General features: G+C 29.6%; 1 protein-coding gene across 4 annotated transcripts in view; it reads right to left on the bottom strand.

Moving 5' to 3' along the window:
- Nucleotides 1-1,635: 1,635 nt before the first annotated feature.
- LOC126833562 (calcitonin gene-related peptide type 1 receptor-like) overlaps nt 1,636-20,909 on the bottom strand; it is a 115,015-nt gene continuing 95,741 nt past the window's right edge. The window contains exons 6-11 of one of the 4 annotated variants that reach the window (XM_050564981.1): nt 20,364-20,490; nt 16,490-16,707; nt 15,551-15,848; nt 12,551-12,592; nt 10,699-10,788; nt 1,636-1,798 (exon numbers count right to left, since the gene is read on the bottom strand). In XM_050564981.1, coding sequence (XP_050420938.1) covers nt 1,757-1,798; nt 10,699-10,788; nt 12,551-12,592; nt 15,551-15,848; nt 16,490-16,707; nt 20,364-20,490 — 817 coding nt within the window. In that variant the 3' untranslated portion in view covers nt 1,636-1,756. Of the gene's footprint in view, nt 1,799-1,834; nt 4,661-10,698; nt 10,789-12,550; nt 12,593-15,550; nt 15,849-16,489; nt 16,708-20,363; nt 20,491-20,909 lie in introns of those variants that run through there. The other 3 variants (XM_050564983.1, XM_050564982.1, XM_050564980.1) reach the window with 3 other exon arrangements.

The raw sequence follows: 20,909 nt of genomic DNA, 5'->3' as shown, positions 1-20,909 counted from the left end.
GAAACTCGACACCATTATTAGGGTATTATTAGGATTAACTGTCAGATTTAAATTACATAAACTATACTATCAACGCACGTCACACGCGCTCTTTCACATTTTGTAATAAGATATCCACTTTGATGGCGTTCTAGTATAATGAGTAAACCGACCTTGGCAGAGCAGTGGTAAGGATCTATCTGTCAAGTAAAATGAACCTTTATGCCTAAGAATCACATAATATATTCAAGAGACGAAACTAAAATAAAAAAAACAATGTAGGTATACTACACGACCCTTATTCGTTTGAGTCGGAAACACGGTAAGATAATATTGTATTTAGTGTCCATTGTTTGTCTAGAACACATTTTAATCAACTCTCAAGTGTTATAGCCGTGCACCCGAAACAGTAAAATTTAAATTAATTCCGTTACCGAGAAGACTTAGAACAAACATTAGCATCCATCGTTCAATAAAATATTTACCCTAGTCGAGTACTCAATAAAACTAACATTATAGTATCATTTATCAATATAATATTTAGGTACAGAAGAGCTACAACTGCACATAGATTTTAAGACCAATACTATCCTTTCTCTAGAGTCGAACCAAACAATATAATACTTAAATACCGGTCACATGCCAAAAAGCCTTTGGAGGGTAAAATTTCAATACAAAAATCCAAGATCTAATAATCGATAATAGTCGAAGTAATAGGTAAGAACACAGTAAGTGATGGCCAATTTTTATTTAAATTGTAAGCTAAAATATGTTGATTTGATAAAAGTAACGAATTAAATGATCTACAATAATAAAAACATTTTTAATCGTGAGTAAATTTTCTTTTTTATGAAGAAAAAAGGCAATAACTTTTCCCAATAATAAGATATTATTCATAAATAGAAATAAATTTTAGTCTTTTTAACTGTTAATTAGGACGTGCTATTTTTTACTTATTAATTAATTATGGAGAAATAGTTTATTTAATCACGATTAAAAAAATTACTCTCTTAAACACACCAAGCTAAAAAAAATATTTTTTTATCTACTTAAATGTCAATATATATGTCTCAAGTCAGAATAGGGTATTATTCGAATAATTTTGTATATATATATATATATATACATAAAGCGAGGGATAAATAAAAAGAACTATCTTTTTTCAAATAAATTATTCAATTTATATGACAAAATTATTTGTTATTTATGAATTTATTTATTAATTACTGTTTATGCCGCTTTAATCTAATATAACAGCTATTTAAAAAAAAAATAAATCGAACAAAATATAGATGTCTTTATTTATTTATATTTTATGTTAGATGTAAACTGTTTCATACTTACTCAATATTAATTGGGTTTGCATAATATTTTGTCTAGTCCCTATTCTATTAAAATAAACTAATGTAATAAAAAATACATACAAAATTAAATTATGTAAATAATTTTAATTTTTTATTTGGATTTAACGACAACGACAATATCATACATCAATATTATACTAATACAATTATTATATTTTAATGACAATTAAAAAAAAACATTCGGTTTTTGTGTAGGTATGTATAGTATAATACTTTAAGTGTTTTAGTAGCTATTTACTGACAATACTAATTAACAAAAAAAAAAAAAAAACAATAAGTAACAAAATACAAATATAACAAAAAAAAACTTACACGCATTATACAATATTTCCTCGTTTTCTGTTCAATCGTTAAAATATCCAAACTGATTTGGCTATCGATCAGGAACTATTTTTTTAAATTAATTTTTATTCTTAATTCGTTCGTAAAACTTTGGAATACACAATAACGGGTCCCTGAAAAATAAGAATGACAGCAAACACGTTTACAAAGGGTACAAATATTAATATTAACAAGTCTGCAATGTACAATAATAACATATTTTAATAACAATTTTTACCATTCGATTAAAAAAAAGCTTTATAAGTTGTATGCACATGAAAAATCATAAAACAGAATATGTTTTTGTGTTTAAGAAAATCTGCCCTTTCTTAATTATGAATACGATTCTTTCAAAATAAAAATAAAAACACAGCGCTGACTTTTTAGTTTAAACTACTTTTTGTTTTAATACTAATAATCACTTTTGATATAGTTATAGTAAAAATTGTTCCTATCAATACATTTATCTCAAAGCGTATATAACATACATATATACAATTTCATCTATACTTATGTTATATTTATAGGAATACGATTGCAATAATGCGTATCATTTAGTTTCAAGCATGTACAAAGTTTTTTTTTGTTGAAATGTGATCATAACACAAATTAAATACAGTACACAAAATTATGTACTAGTGTATTAGTTTCTGTTTTAACCAACACACCGCCTGATATTTAAAAACTGAATAGATTAACCCTTATCATCTAATCTTCACTTGCAGATGAATGCTTCCTTATAAGGGAAGATTTGTCGATAATAGAGAATTAGCAGACGAGGGATAGAAAAATGAGAGTAGAAACAAGAGGGAGTGCACAAGGGGATTCATAGCAAACATATTATATTCTATGAATTAAATTATATAGATCTTATTATGCGCTATTACCAATGCTATTTTGTATTCAATTATTTATTTAATTAGTCAAAAAGTGTGTTCTGTAAAATAATCATTTCTTATTATATATTTTAAAAATGCGTTTTATCGATTTTTTTATAATATTTATAATAACAACAATGAGTAATAATATGATGATATATAAAAGTTGTATTTAAACATTTTTTTTTTCATAAATTTATTATTTATTTGAATATAAAACTTCCTAATTTAAGTACTAAAACTAACAACTTCCACGTTTGCCGCGTTTGAAATGAGTTTAAAATAGACAAAAAACAAGATTTAAATTTGAAATGCTTAGAAATAGGCGAAAATTTTTTTATAAATATTTACACACGAGTGTAGTAGGTACACGAATTACGAGCAAAGTGGGATTTGTGTTATTTGATTTTGGGTAACACTGTCTAAAGAAAATTGCCAACGGTAAAAATTTACAAATTTATAGCTCTGTCCAGTCATGAGCTGGGAATGACATTCACTATGAGTTAAAAAACAAAAATTATATTATATTATAGAGAATTATACATTTTTAAGTATCACGATTTTTATAATAATGTTATATTTGATTAAATACATCTACATCAGCTTAACATAGTTTAACGCTTTTTAAAGTCAGTTGATTAATTAATTTAAACTTAATAAATTAAAATAAAAATATGACGTATTAGTAACTGAATATTAAACGGACAGATAGAGCTGTATTTATAGATGTATGAAAGTTGTCGACGTTACCCGAAGGGGTATAATTTTGGCAATCTGTTTTAGCCCTTTACCGAATTTTCTCAAAAAATAGGCCTTGGCCAATGGATTGCCTATGTCTAAAATTCTTATCACCAACTTACGGGAAAATCTCAAAGCTGGGTTTTGTGATCAAAAGTACAAATATATATACAAAATAACATATTGACAATTATACGTTTTATAGAGTAAAGTATACAGACATTGGCACCTTAGGGAAATATACAGGTTTATACCAATAGATAATTACTTAACCTGTTAACACGGTAAGACATTTCTTACTAGCTTTTATCGATCAAAAATGATGTAATATTACGAATTTTGTCATCCAAATTTCATATGATTAAAATATACTTCTTTTTATAAAATATAATTATTAATAGAAAATCATCCTTGTTTATTTTCGTTATTAGGTTAGTCATGCGTGTTTTGAGAAAATTCCCAGCTATATTTTTTAAATTCAATTTAAATTTAAAATCAAATAGTTTTTGAATAAAAATTTTAATTAAAAAAAAAGGAGGTATAGACCATTTTTATATTGACCAAAATGTAAGTATAATATTGTTTAAAATGTTACTTAAATATTATTGTTTTTTTTAAATTTCGGTTGCCACAAATTTCCGATAAAGATAGAACACTAAACAGGTACCAAAATCAAATCATGTCAACACTTTTTTGGAAATCATCATTTTTAAGGATTAACACAAAACACAGATGTTTTTGTAGAAGAACATAGTTCTAAACAAAAGAGTTAAACACTTAAAATGCCATCATTTATACGTCTATATCAAGGATTATATCAATAATAAATAATTTGTTTAATCAAATTTTGTGCAATCAAAACCACGAATTGGTATATTTTGTATTTTTCTACTGGAATAATAGACGTGAAACCTGTTTGAATGATTTAGTATATTACCCGTGTAGTTCAAAACAACCAAACAGCAAAACACAGTGTTTCAATTGTTACCAAAGCATGCTTCGAGGTCGTGGATTGTGCTGGACAATACTATTAATTACTACTACCCACTCCACCCGCATACCTTTTGATTTAAATACTTACTTAATAATAAATAAATAAATAAGAACAAGAAGTCAAAAGCTTGGGCGGTATAATTCCAATACTTAACGCACTTATTTGGACGAGTATGTGCAAAATGTTCATTGTTGTACGGTGAGACAATATAACTAATAATATTATTATTATTATTATTAACATTTTATCTTAATGTCTATATTTTGATTTAAAAACGGTGTACGTTTTTCCGGTAAAGATCGACGGTCCGACGTCAACTGCTGCGAGGAAGATTTTTCCTATACTTTATCTTCGTTGTCACCCGGCCCTACGGTCGACCTCACGAACTGTAACAACACAGGTACATCATAAGTTCAACAAATTCTACACAAAATCAATTGACAACTTAACACTACTGTGTACAGTTTTCGGGCAAAGCCACGGGATAGTCTACTCGAATATTATAGTACACTACGGATTTTGCCAGCATTGATTTCGGGTAAATAGAAATTAAGGTAAGCTAAAAGTAAAGCTAAAACTTCAAACGGTAATACAATTTTGTATGTACATTGTAACTAGTCTGTTATTGCTTACTCGGTTGGCATTTGAGAAACAGAAATCGTGTATAGGCCAATAGTCGGAAAAGCGACAAGATAATTGTCCATAAACAAGTCAGAAATATTAGATATTTAATATAATATATATTTTTCAACTAAAATCTTTAATAACCACCAACAATATATATAATAGGTAACAATTTGAAAATAGTCGTTTTATAAGACACTACGAATATTTTCAAAGCCGTACTTAATATGTTTATGCTTTTTTACCTAAAGTAAAACAAGCCAATACCAAATACTAAATAATAATGTCTATGTAAAATAAAGTTAAAATGACACTATAACTAAAATATATTAAAAAAGAAAACTCGTGTATAAAATCTAAATAGCGTCTAATGGAAATGTAAATCGTATTGCAAGAACGCAATCTACTATTTGCATTGGTACACGACGATTCATGAATATATAATATACTTTAGTAGGTATGGCAATACACCGTATAATAGCATTGGTCGGTATCAATCAGAGAAACACTGTATCATGCATGTGAATACGATTTCAAAAGCTTCTACCAAAAATGACTCATGAATCACAAAAAAAAAAAAGCAAATTTAAATAAAACAAACAAACAACGTTTGAAGGAGATATGGAGATTTGGTTTGTTTATTTGCTTACCGTTTTTGATAACGAGTCGACAGTCAATAGACTCGTAGTTGGAAAATAATAAAACTAAATAAATCAATATTATATTTTGGCATAGGTATATAAGTGTTATTTTAAAAAAATGGATATTTTCCAAATCTTTTGACGTTTGATGTTCGACCGAAGTAACAAACAGGTCTAATTAACCGAACATTTATTGAATTTCTATTAAATATATTTATACGACAAATATGTATATAATATTGTAGGTTTAGGTATCACGTTTGATATTAATGGATAATAATCTCAACGAAATCCAAAATCCAGAAATGATTTAATCATACGTTTTGAATTTAGGTTAATAAATTTCTATTTGCAATAAACAGTAGGTTATTTATGCGTATATAATGTACAATATGTATAGTTGTTTGATACACAAAAACAGCAATCCAAACTCGACAGAATTTAAAACTGTCCTTGGGATTTTTAAAAAAGTTTATGAAAACTAGTATTTATTCATGAAAACAATTTCAACTTGTGCCTATACAAAAACCAACAACAAAGTAAATCTGATAATGAATTGCATCCGTCAAGTCAAACAAATCCGATCTTTTTTAATGTAACGCAAATGGAGTTAAATGGAGTTTGTGAAATATTAGACAATCTCCCAAAAATTAATTAATTTATCTATAACTACCATCCAATATTCTGTTATCACAGACAAACATGACAGCTGATGGATATTCTGAAGCCATTAGATTATGACATAACGTATGATTTGATTGACTTGTAAATTATTGATGAGAGATGAAAACGATTTCTTTTTAAAATATTTAGTTCTCAGATAAGACTTACTCTTATTAGCTAGCATGTGAAACTGTTGTCATTAAAATCTACTAGGGCTTGATATTATGCTATAACCTAACAGTTAAACACACGCTTGACTGTATACGAACATAATATATTTTTGTTGTTCGACTTTTAAATTCCAACTTCCGAAGCAAACATTTCATGGTCTAAAGCTTTTATAATAAATGTATAATATAATATAAATAATAGCTTTTATATATCAAATAAAAAAGTAATTTATTTTTCGTTCCATTCGATTGGCATTGCATTGGTCGGTACGTTTGTTTAACAAGATTAGGAAATATTATAGGAAAAAAATGAAAATCTGAAATCGTTCCTATTTCGATAGTACCGGGTATAGGTCAAGACGTAACTCAACCCGAAAAGCCGATTGGTATATTTTGCAGTAAAACTTTGTCGGAAATAAACTTATGTTCCCCGTCGATTTCTCGGTCTACGCACAATGTATATATTTGCAAAGTTTGAGGTGGTGGTCGAACAAATTTCATCGAAGAAGCCACAGAGAATGTCCGTGCATTGCATTCGGTTCGAGTGATGGTCACCAACTTCAAGTCTTTTGGTTAACGTTAAATTCATTGGGATTCCATGAATAAGAACTTTTACGGAACATACCAGATAATGGCAAAATCATATACGTGGATAGATTAAAGGGCACGATCTCACGCCATCTGGTACGTGCGAAATCTGAGACAGAAGGGGCGAAGTTGCTAACTTTTAACATTGATTTTACATTATAATATAATACATTAGTAATATATAATATAATCAATGCCATTATTGATATAATATACCTAATAACATCGGGTGAGATATTATTAAATTAAATTTACGACGTCCCATGCGCCGCCCCTTATCTTATGAATACCTTCTTTATACCATCTATATTATACATACTCATCTTATGAGTATACATAATAAATAATTACGATAATGTAATATAAATTATCTCGACACGCAGTGTAAGTCGAGCACCGGGTTACTTAAAAACTATTCATTTTTAATGACTTCACGGGATGACGAGTATTACCGCAAGACTTGATAATTAGGTATACTTAAGAAAAGAACGAAGGAACGTAGAATCGGTACCGACTCTTTGAAATTACACATAAGTCAAATAGAGCCAAAATAGCGAATTGTATAGCCTAAAGGAAAGGAATTAAGGTCTATAGGTAAAAGGCGAGACTTAAATAAATATATTTCAACAATTAAAACGGTACAATCGCCCTGAATATTCCTTCAAATTTTAAGTATAATATAATATGTAAAAAAACAATAAATTGAGTTAAGCTAAACAAGTCGAAGCTTGAATGTTTTTTTGTCTAAGTAAGGCTCCCACGCTTAAGTTGCCCATTTTTACTCATTTTATCGAAAATTCAATAGAATATTTGCAATAAAATATGAGATACATTTTACATCATGAAAATTTAACGATGCGGGGGAGTTAAATGACAGCTATATTGGTTCCACAGGGGATGAGTAGATTGTGATCGAAAACGACAGGAAGACACAATAAGACCTTACTGGATCGGTTAAGCTCTCAGAGTTGTGGGCGACGAGAAATGGATGGGCGATGACTGAAATAGAGAATTTTATCGAAAGATGCCACCGCTCATCAAGTTAGTTAGCAGTTACTAATTGACCATGATAATATTTCTTGAAGTATTCATTTTAACAATCTAAGTATACATCAGTTGACAGTTATATTTATTGCCAATACTTAATCTTAACCTTACCAAACGTCTTAAATTTGATCTTTTCGTCAAACATTATTTTATTCAATTCAACAAAATAAAAAAAACATTGTGCGAAAGCTGATAATAAAGCATTATGTATAACTGAGACTTTATGTTCAGTTATGAATTTTTAATTTCAAACTTAAGTTTCATAAGTCTTAACAGCTCATTGAGTTATAGAAATGCGAAGACATTAAAATGTCAATAAATATTGAATTTATATCGTATTATGATATGATTTTACTTGTTTTAAAGTTAATAGCATTAAACGAGTTTGGTTACAAAATATAAAACGTCAAGTGAGATATATTGAAAGCAATCGAGCAATCAAAAGTTTCTTTAATTAAATGTGCACAATCGTTAAAATATTAATTTATCTTTTCATCAGTTTCAATAATAACGTTTAAACAAATCGCCGGTCGAGATGGACGTTTCGTTATAAGTTATAACGAATAATAATTAATTAAAGACAGAAGTGGCCGTTTATTGCGTTTACAATCAATCGTGAATTGAAATGAAACGGACCGCTTAAAATAAGAAATGGGTTATCGGATTCTGCAACAGTTTCAAAATAGCCTATATCTTAACATATTCCGTGTTTTAGTAACTCATATACTTTTATAACCAATGTGTTGTTTCTTTGTATACTTTACAATGGATTTTGTGTACTTTAGAGGATTTAGCCGAACCAAGCCCATTCGTCTGTGACTATTTTGCTATTGGGGAATGTCCGGCACGTCCAAAAAACGTACGCCGTGACAAATTTTTGGACATTAGATATAATATCAGTGCAGTGTGGTAGTTTCGGATCGATTAGTGTTTTCGGCTCAAAAATCAATTATTACTATAATTAAACGTTAATCGACGGAGCCGAAGGATGACAGGAATGGCACGTGAATTATGTATCGACTATATATCTCGTCGTTCGATCTGCGTTGGCTCATTGTATACGGTTTTATTATCGACATACTTTGATGTTTTTTATTGTTGCTTTTGAATTGAAAACAATGTGAGTGTTACTTCATTTGTGTACTTCGTCGAAAACATTAAACGATTGATTACAATATAAACTATATTTTAATAAAATCAAATAGTGTTTTTTTATTGAAACGCTTTTTATACAGTGAAAATACTATTATAATTTCGTCGGACGCTATTTTAAATGAACCGACAGGAACTAATCATCATAACCCAACAGCGCGCTTAAAATATATACTCCGAGACCACAGATCAAATAGTGATACATTGTTATTTATAGTTTCAATTACGATTGTCGGGTACATAAACATTTATAATAACAATTTCATAACTCGTAATAATGATATAATAAATAATTCACGAAACTCTTTAAAATTAATTATTTACAATGACTCTTTGATATTAGAAAGTAATAGAAAATATAGCATCGATGATAGATACTATCGATTAAGACCGCGGTACTTGGAAAACAACGAAGTTATGTAAATGTTTTTAGTGATTGTTTATGAAGCTACCGGAAGTCAAGTGACGTTTCCGAATAATATTTTTGTAATCGAAATTACTACGTGCCTCAAAAGCGGCGATTAAAGAAAATATTTCCAATTTTTAGCTTAAACATTTGTTTATTATTTAGCTTTTCATATGTTATGGGTAAGCATATATCATGAAAACAATACATTTTAAATGCGTCTAATCGAATACAGGTGAATCGATAATATTATTGTGCGTTGAAACGGTTTCTTTCTAATATTATACACTTGCTGAATTTCAATGAGACTGGCAAAGCAGATACTTTTTTAAATATGTTAATTGGTTTTTTTATGGTTTTGAAATGAGTATTGCGTGCTTGAAATCATATTTTTTCATTAATCATCGTTTTCAAAAGTTAACCTCAACTTGAGCATATATTACATTGATTGGAAGTTACATATTATAATGATTTGTTTACAGCAAAAGTACACGTTTGATCGAAAAATAGTTCAATGAGGCACATTTGACATTGTTAAAAGCTGTTCGCACTTTATAACACACATGATAAATGGACATTAAGTCAAATAGAAATTTCGAAACATATTATTTACTCTAGGGCACGGTTGTCGGTTGAACCGGGAAAAAAGGCTAAAGCACGCGATCAATTGGTATAATCCTAAAACGGACGGAAAACATATAAAAATATGTATACACTACATCTATTGTACTTTGTAATGTCCGGAAGTTATGGTTTTTTTATGCCATCACGCAAGCAAAAATAAAAATACTGATGTATATTATGTTTCCTAGTATTAGTAAACCGAAAGGAGAGCATTTGCCTACATTCTGTCTCGCGAGAGAACGATACTGCGCAGAAACCAAAACGCGTCACTCTTGTCTGCGCATGTGTATACCAGAGTAATACGTTTTGGTTTCTGCGCAGTACCGTTCTCTCGTGGAACAGAATTGTAGACACCCATTCGCAACGTTGCGAGGATATCGTTTACAATTTGTATTTTTATATTAAACACTCGAGTGTGTTAAAACCCATTGTTGTTTCCTCGGGAGGAAACGGCAAGGAAGGATCACGGGCTACGTGCAAACGTGCAAATAGTGAAACAGTTGGCTAACCTGACGTACCGAGACCGTTGTCGCCGTGTAAGAGTTGGCCCTGGTCCGGAAAAACATGAACTGCCAACGCCGCTTGATCTGAGCAATCACCTGTTACAATAAAAACAAGAATGTGAGTTTTGACACAGACAAGTACTGACCGCATACAGGCAAAATGTATTACGTTTTGAAATTAAAAACATGATTTTCTCAGAATGTTAAACAATTTACATTGATCTTTTTTCCCGCTGCCCTTCAACTCGCGCACCTTTTCAGCTATCGCATCGAAGGTAAAATAAATTTAGGAAAAATATAAAAAAAATTAGCTCATTTTAAATGACAATAATTACACCGTCAATAGGAAGGATTTCGAGTTAAGGATATAAACTAAATCTGACGTTTTCAATTTTTCATCTCAAGCCATTCACGAGATATGTATGGATTTTTATAAATATAGCTAATATTTTTTTCGAAAACGTAAACAGCAAACTTAAGTAAAAAAAATAAGAATAGAGAGGTCGACTTGTTATTTGTATTGTTAAGTACTTTTGGTAATATTAAACCATACATATTATTTATTTAATATGGAAATAATATTGCTTTATAACAACAAATTTCATTGTGTTAACTTAATGTATTGAAAAAAATATATGGAATTGTTTGCTCACAGTCAGATTTGTCAAGTTGTCAACAGTCTTCTTCCTTGTCGAATTTTGATATTTCTTTTCAAAAAATTTAAGAAAAATACTTAATAATACAAATAACATGTTGACCTACTTTTAAAAATGTTTGCTCAAATTTAGCAGTATATGTATGTACTTGAAAAAAATATTACCCGGGAGCTATACTTTTCAATGTCCATATCTTGTGAGAAGGCTGAAATAAACATTTTTGAAAAACAAATTCTATGATGCTACCACAGAATACATTAATCTATTCTATGATGCTGCTTTAGTTGTAAAAAATAGAATATGTTTTATGGAAGAAATCTTGAGCAAGTATGAACGACAGAATAAAACTGTGGTTATGCAATTTAATCTATTCTGTGTATCAGTCACCATTATTTTAAAAATGTCTTATTAACATTTTCCCTCTGATGTCAGCAATTATCTTCTCGTATCAATCATCATTCTTACCACTATAGTTTATAATATTATTTCTTGTCGGCTGATTTTACCTCATTATCATCTCGTACTTCCCCTGTAATCTAATTCTAAAATCCAAGCAGGCTTTTTTATTTGTACTAAGTTTAAAAAAATATATAAGAATAGAAAAAATGTAAAGGTTTAAATTGTGTAATATTGGGAGTGGAATATTTTATAAGCAATCATTACACAGAAAATAGTATCACGACACGAAAAAAAACTATTTGATGGGAAATGTATTTTATTTTATAATTCAGAGGCTTATATTATATTATACAAAACTAAATATATCCATAAGGCATATGGCCCTACACAGTAAGTACATTTTTTTTAATGCATTGGCTCTTATAAATTAAAACGAAATTAGGTTCACGTGTCAGCTATAACTTGAGTGGTTTAAAAGTTAATTATAATTAAGCTCGCGGTTTTGTCTGTTTATACACTAAAACAACTTTACGAGTAATAATAATTATATATATTATCATCCAATTAAAATTGTACGAAAGTATTATAAGCGCAAAAGACGAAAAGTTGTGTTTCTACACATATTTTGTAGGCGATAATTTTTTTGTTTCTAAAAAACTTAAATTACGTTATAAATAAATATATATAAACTACAACAGCAATAAGAACTGTATATTGTAAATATAGCATGATTTGTATTATTATGTCGGTGTACGTCAAATATTATGCGATATTTATTGAATTTTAGTAATGCAAAAACTTACCTCTCCGTTTAGAAAACAGAATAACGTTGCCACGCAAAGTCCCTGAATCAAACAGAAAAAAAAATAAAACATACTAAAATTATAGTAAATTATCGTATACTTATTATATATATATAATTATATAAATATAATAATTTTTTTATGTGGTTATTGATATGAGTTTTTTGTCTACTTTACAATATAGCATAACTCATAAGTCATTTCCTATATTTGAAGTGGATTAAAGCGGGTTAGGGTACCCTAGTAAGTTTACTTAAGGTAAAATAATATTATGAGAAAAGCGTGTGTGTAAAGACCAAATTATATATTCTAAGCACACGTTTTCTAGTATACTTGTTTGGTGTTTTTGTGTGGAATAAACTAACAATAAATAAGTGTTTTGTATTAATCACGGTGATATTACTTATGTGGTAAAGTTTTTTAAACGGCTTAAAGTTTTTTTCGGGGAGTTATTTCGTTGTAACGTGACAAACATACTTAGTAAGTACCTACCTAAACCGGATTAATGTTACAGTGGATTTGAATAATAATTCTCAGTATATCTACTTTGACATTTTTTTTACGGGTCCAGAAAATGACACGTTTTACATACATTTAAAACGTTTTGCAGTAAAAGAAAGAAAAACAAATTCTGTATTTTGGACGTATCGCGAACGTTTAGAGTATATTAAAATGTGTATCTAGTTTATAAGGCTGAAGAAAGCGCCAGAAAGTTCATTCGGATCACATACCTTTACAAAACTAATTTTATCATGTTAGTGTAAGTACTCATTACGGTTAAAAAAAAAGTGCAAACAATAATAAAGTCATGTGACTTTTAAACCAATTACACAAAAACTGTGTAAAACCAGACTAAATTTCTGTCGGAAATATAATCAAAATAGATGTGGTGTTTTCTGTTGCATAATCCTAATTGCAAACACTGAAGCGTTATCACAATATCTACACGTGTTTGCTTTCTTAAATTGATTAAGTTAATTAGAAATGTCTTCTCGTGACCACTATACCCACGTGGTTTCTACTCTCTACCCTACCCTTTAAGTAAGGCTGCGTTTGTAGTACATAATATAGTTGATGATATAACACATGTGTAGAGTGTATAATATTATTATAAATAATAGCTAAATAATTACATCAGTTGGGTAACCAGTAAATTATATAAGCCGCTCGCTTGTAACCAATTTAATATCCACCCTGTTCGTTTATCATTAGAGAGCCGTCCATATTTAATTGAAGATAACAATTGATATTATAAAAGTAAAAAACAGTATCGTATGCATATTTGTGCCCATCCACTGTTTTTTTTTCTAATATTACATTTAATAATTATTATATCTCAACGGACTGATAGTTATTTCGATTTGACAAGTTAATTACAATTTATCGACAAGTGATTTATGAAAAAAAAAATGTACACTAAGCCAATACAGTAATTAAGAGTATATACTAGAATTGAATACTAGGTATATATTTTTTAAATAATTTTAAACTGAGTAATTGTATTATTATTAGGATAATTACTAAGAGAGTCCTTCTCGAATCGATTTGTTAATATTTCATCATGAAAAATTTCAATTAACCATGCCGTTTGTTATGGAGAATTTATAATTAGCCATATGCATTGCATTGAAATCAATGTCTTTTTATGGAAATAAAGATGAGAATAAAATAGAATTGTATATAAGCTTAGCAAACTAATGAAAAGCAGTGGACTCGCAAAAAAAAAACAATAAACAATAATACAATATTATCTATCGCTAGTCTTTTTGAAGTCTGGCATTTGACGTTTATACGGAGAAAGTTTAATTAGAAAATAACTCAATCAACGTGGTCGATTACATTTTAAACTGACTCTTAAGTTTAATTAAACGTCGTGTAGTCATCTCTGGCGTTACTGCTATTAAGGTACATGTTATTTTCAAACCAATCTTGTAAACTAAAACTACACTATTATTAAGCAGCCAATATTATAGGGAAAAAATTATGATCTACTTTCTATTTTAATTTAGTAAAATATTTATATATTAAACTTAATGCTCTTCTTGCTTATATAATATGTACTAGGTATAATACGAGTATATACACCTGACAGATGTCAACTATTTTTGTGTGCACAAGACTCCCTCTTAAAAGTTATCCTATGGCCAAAATGTGTCACTTGTCCGCGTTACTTTAAGTATGTAATCATGACAGTTTGATGACGGTATCGAAAAATATATATGGCATAATAATACCAACTTCCTATGAAAATGTACATAGTAATAATAATAACGTATACTTCATCCATTTGTGTATATTTATGTTAAAAAGTGTTATATTTGAATTTCGAATATTATTTTTTGACATCAAATAAAGCGAGATTAAGTTTCTCTATAAACAAAACGTTGCATAAGAAAAAACAAATTTAAATATAAGAAAACAATTTAACTTTCAAAATGTTTTACAAAAATTAAAAGATATAGAATAATATGTTTTGTAGCAAGTCTCTATTAAGTATCAATCGCCATTCTTATCACTGTCTTATTGAATTTTATTTATAAAATTATAATACCATATAATATTTTTTTCTAGAAAAATGCAACAACTTTTGTATTTAATTTAGTATAATATGGTATAGTACATTAACATCTCGTACAAAACGATTTTAAATCCAATAAAAAGTAGTCAACTCTTTTAAATAATTAGCATATTACATTTACTCAATTTGCTCACGATTAACTAGTAACCACATTAGAACGACACTACCAATTGTTATTTATTGTCAAAAACATTATTATATAGGTCTTGTAAAGTTTTACAAATTAAAATATCTTTTAAAATAGCCGATTGAAAATTTCAATTTGGTTTTTTTCTTAACAAATCATTGTGACTAAACATATTATTACACTGTGTCGACTACCACCAGCTGCTCGGCCCTTACCCAGACGTTCTCCTATTTACTATTATGCAATTTAGCCGAGTTGATGTTATTGTTATGAATAAATCGTTGGGTATGCGTACTTGGAACGACGACGTAACGGCTGATATGATTTCGTAATATCGTTCCCAAGGGTGGTGCTTGTCCGGTCTGAAAGGCATGAGCAGGTAATAGAGACCCAGCAGAGGCATCAGCAGCAGAGTGGCTCTGAACGATTGCAACATGGCCCTGGACGGCGTGCTGTTCGACAGATGCGAAGGACCGGCTTGCAGTTTGACCCAAAGCACACGGACGATATTAAACAGGAACAACACGTTGATAGGCAAACAAAAGATGACCGGCATTACCAGCACCGACCAGTAAGCTTCGTTCATCCAACACCTAGTGGAAACATGGGAAAAACGTTGACCGACAATTATTATGATTAAAAAATAAATATAATATACACCTGGCCGAATAAGTAAAAGACATTTTGCATTAGCGTTTAGGTAAAAGAATTGGACGGAGTTGGGAATAATTAATGGTTAGACAGTGCATTTTTACAGTTTCAATTAAAACGTCTATAACTACTCCACTGTTTATAATCATTTAAACTGTACGGTGTAAATTAAAAAAAAAAATTATATTTATTAGTAGTTAAATATAAATGACTACAATAACTAATTTGATAAATATTTAAATATTATAACGACCAGTCTCACTTATTTAAATCATCTAATGTAATGTTATCAAAGAACAATATCCCGTACTGAACACATAGAGCAAAAACATGTTTTCATAATGGCTGTAAAAATCAATTAAAACATAGTTTTTTGGCCAGAGATTTCCAAAATATTTTGAAAATATTTCCAATAATAATATGTTTCATTATATTTTTGTTTATTTTAAATATATGTCCTTAAAAATCAATTGACAGTATGTTTTGCAGAGTTTCAATACATAATGAACTTTTTAGGCAGTTTTTACATCATACTTGGATTATTATATTATTTGCATTACCAGACAACAAAAAACATGCTTACTCGGATGTCTGCATGTGGACGATTCTGAGTATGGCGTACACGGATATGATGGCCATCGGAGTGGACCAAGCCAACTTCCACAGCCATCGAACAAGAGTGTCTTCAGCAGTAAAAGCGTAGGCCAGTAAAGTGTGCAAATAGAAACCTTCGGCGAACATCCACGCGTAGTTTGTCAGTAAAAAATAATGCGTGACTACGTGAAGTACTTGACACCACCACTGAAAAAATAAAATAAATATTTATTTGTCTAATTAAAAAAAATGTATTTTTGTAAAGAAAATGTAATTATAATTTTTATTTTATTATATTTTAGTTTCTATTGGTTCTATTTTTATAGAAATACGAGAATGAGCTTATTTTGTTTATATTACAAAAAATTAATTGAAAATAATCCGTTACACTTTAAATAGACGGATAAATAGATACATTTTGTTTAACCAAGCGGATGAGTTTTTATTACAAACAATTTATTATAATTTAACCAACAAAAAAAAAATGATTTTTTCTTGTTAATATGACTTGTTTAGGTTAGGTTTAAGCAAAAGGCATATATTTTGAGTTTTTACATAAAGTTTGCGCTTTGTCAAATAGTTTCCAAAAAAAAATTTACCTGCGGGTTTTTTTGTTTTTTATACTGATTTTTTACAGTTTAAACTGGATTGCACCTGTTGCAAAAAACGCCAATATTCACTAACTAGCTATTAGCAAAAACCTTTATAAAATTATGATAAATTTCATAATTGCTTATTTGAACGGCAGTAGTACCAGTTACGCAATTCTATACATAATTAACATTTTTCCATGTAAAATACTTAGGCAGTTTTAATAACAACAGATTTAAAAACTCAATTTTTTGCTGTACAATTTTAAACAAATTACCAAAATTTACTATAAATATGTCTAATGAAAGAATTTTACCTACTGAATTTAAAACTGGTACCGTAATTGAATTAATACAACTCAAATAAAGAAGTTTAGTATGAATTAATTCTTCAAGTTGCATTACTATTAACCACTGTATAATAATTGCATAGTTATTGATCAACAATTTTTACCTTTTCTATTTTGCATCAAATCCAAGTACGAAATTCCAAAACCGATGTATTTGATACAATGTTTTTATCTTGTGGCTAATTCAAAACTCACATCTTTTAAACGTTTTCCCTCCCCTGCCCCTAAAACACTCAACCCGCAAGACTGTTTTTTTTATAGTATTTTAATTACAATATACACGTCACGATCGATACGGGTTTTTTCGCTTCAAACCCTTAGACTACTATAATTGACACCATATATTTATTATGAATAGTTAATATATTTCACCCATTATATTTGTATCAATACTTATTTATACTCGCGCTTACATTTCAATGGAATTAAACAGTCAGGTCGATTTTATATTTTTAACTATGGGGTTTTAGTGTTATTCCAGTTGGATTCTATGTATTATTATTTTAATTATTTATCGGAAACGCATTTGTTGTTTTAATGTTAACCGATACGACGTGCGAGTTAGCCGCCCACAAAAAGTGCTTGTATTTGACCCACTCTTATTTGTCTGCTTTTAATATTTAATCAACTTTTCCCATTTAATCACAGTTGGGTACACCCGTTTTTGGTGTGTTTTTTTGAGCCTCGCCGCAAAAAGGAAGCGCATTAAATGTCATAATTATTAACCATCATCGCCCGTTTGATTTGCATTTAACACAACGGTAATAAAACAGCTCATGGAAATAATTAATGTTCATGAAAAAACAATACAATGTGAGTTAACGCGTTCCGCATATTGTTCTAAAAAAATACCATAATCGCTCTACAAACAACAACCTTAATACACGATTTTCATTGATCATTAAATGGGGTACGTTGTCTCAATGTATTGGCAGACGCTACAAAGTGTACAGGGGCCTAAGAAACTGCCAAAATAAACATACTCTCCGTCTTTTCCTTATCCCATAAAACTCAAGTTTATCGCCATGATAATATACGTTTTTTCACACTTTTGTCCGTTCCAAACCCTTTCCTCTAATCTCTCACTGAATTGATTTCTCTCTAATAGTTTGTATATTCTTTTATTCATTTGACACGTTCAAACCATCGTATTCTATTCAGCTTAGATTTTTCTGCAAATGGCATAACTCCCAAACTTTTCTATAAGTATATTATGTTGTCATAATAAAAATACTTAAAAAAAAAGAGAATATTTTATTTTAATAATTATTCAAATCACTTTTATTGGAATAATGTTATTATTTGAAAATTATTGAATGAAATATTATTTGAGTATTCTAAATGATATTATTATCGTTGTATATTAGTCGACTTTAATTAGATTTTGTCATTCTCTACGAAACCAGTAAAATTAATTTTCACAGACAATTTTCCTTCAGATTATCTTAAAGTCTTTTGAAGACCTCATGATGTCTCACTGGGAATTTTTTTGGATATTCTTAACGATTATTCTCGTCCCTTTATTCATACTTCGAGACTTTAAGTCCTTCATTACTTTTGGTAACTCAGCGAAACCCACATTAATTATTTTACTTTCATCCTAATAATTTATTTTAGTTGATTGTCTCGAACATCTTATGGACTTCGTTTTTCACCTTCTAGGCATGAACGCAAATCGATCCTTCGATAACACTGTTTCGCATTTACGACCTTAGTTCTACTACATTTCCCCAAACTTCTATTGTGCGGTATCGTGTATTCTTAAACAGCGGTTTTCTAATGTACAATATTACATGTTTAAATTTCGATGGTAATATTTTATACGCCGTCATGGCGGATATTTTATAGAGGGAAAACAATGGGGTTTTTTTTTTTAGAATTTGCACACGAGGAAATGTACCAGGACTTTTGATCCCCAAATGTTCGACAGACACTAGATCTTAATATCATGTAGCGCGGGTCTGAAATGTTTAGATGTTCACAATAATATGTGCCGGGGGAAATAAAAACGTTTTTCGATTATATTATATTAAGCGGCTCGAAATTGATGGGAAAACTATGTTACGCCATAAACCGGCAAGTAGCGCGTTTATAGAATATTCAAACGGTGTGCGCAAGGCCAATAAAAAGGTTTTTATCGAGCTTACAAAACAATAAAAAATAAATCGAACGTATGACGATTTTTATTTTTCTAGATATAATACAGAGGTCGGCTATAGTAGCTTTGGTGCGACGCAAACAAAAGGACTAAAGTTAGTCTTCCTAGTTAGAAGAAAAAAAAATATCGTTCAATATATTATTGTGGTGATAAAATATAAATGGTAAAAATATCTTGAAAAAGAAAAACTACAGATAATAAAAGAATGGATAGGCCAATCCCATACTAATAGCACAAGGGGATAGATACAAAAAATAAATAAAAACACATCATTGGAAATACAATACCTTCTCAGCTCCGGATCGAAGCTTAAAAACAATGATATTTTATAATAAGGGGTAAAAGCTTAAATACCAACCGCTTAACAAACGAAGGCCTTTGTCTTACATTTGTGTAGTCATACTGGTCTTAGTTCTTCTGTTGACTTCACTATCGCATACAAGTTCGTATAATAATATGTTAGTTCAACTCTTTATATTTATTACTCTATGGTATAATAAAAAAATACCTATTATGCCGGAGTGACAATAATTATTGCAGTGGGACACCTACTGAAAATATATATTCTATCTATCACAGCAGCTGAGGGTTTGTGCGGCCCTTAGACAAGTGGATGAGGTCGAGCACACGGCAAAAGTGTTAGTAATTATTTTGGTGAAATTCAACTCGATGGTGTTGCCCGTTTCAAGTGCCGCCGAAAATTCCAGGTATAATACTAATTTAAAATATGCATGAGCTAAACATAACCACCGCTGATTTACATACCTCGTTGTTGAGCACCACATTCGGGTGGTCGATGACCAGGTTATACCAGAGCAGCCACAGCAGGTTGTTACTGGCAAACGAAGCAAACATGTGTGTATGCAACGTGTTACGGGCGCATCTAAGAGATCTGGAAAACAGTAAAAAAAAAAACCAATAATGTTATCCGTGTAAAATATAAAAATTTTACTTTACCTCTACAAAATAATAATTTTAGCTAAAAATTGTTTGAGTAAAATTTCTATCGTAATAAGTATGGATCCAAATTAATTAAAATATTTATTGTAAAGAGAAGTTTTTGATGATTACTAAATAGCCCCATCTATACATTTGATTTTTACCTAATAAATGTAGGATGTTATAACCAAAATAAATGACCGGTCGATAATCAGTTATGAAGTTAATATACTCCCTTTAGTTATTCGAGCTTTGGGCCACACACGCGAGGAGTGAAGTTCGGGTGAACAGTTTTGGAGATGTATTCCTAATGTGACTTACCTAATTGTCTACTGTCAGTTTCTTTCGAGTTTGCATGACTGATCAGTTCCT

The sequence above is a fragment of the Adelges cooleyi genome, unplaced genomic scaffold, assembly GCF_023614345.1.
Source record: "Adelges cooleyi isolate 19-005CV unplaced genomic scaffold, UGA_ACOO_1.1 ACOO_flye_CR_arks_rails_tigmint_CR_PRNA_2, whole genome shotgun sequence".
In the NCBI taxonomy this organism is placed as follows: Eukaryota; Metazoa; Arthropoda; class Insecta; order Hemiptera; family Adelgidae; genus Adelges; species Adelges cooleyi.
The sequence above is the reverse complement of the archived record's forward strand: the minus strand, read 5'-3'. Positions and strand labels throughout refer to the sequence as shown.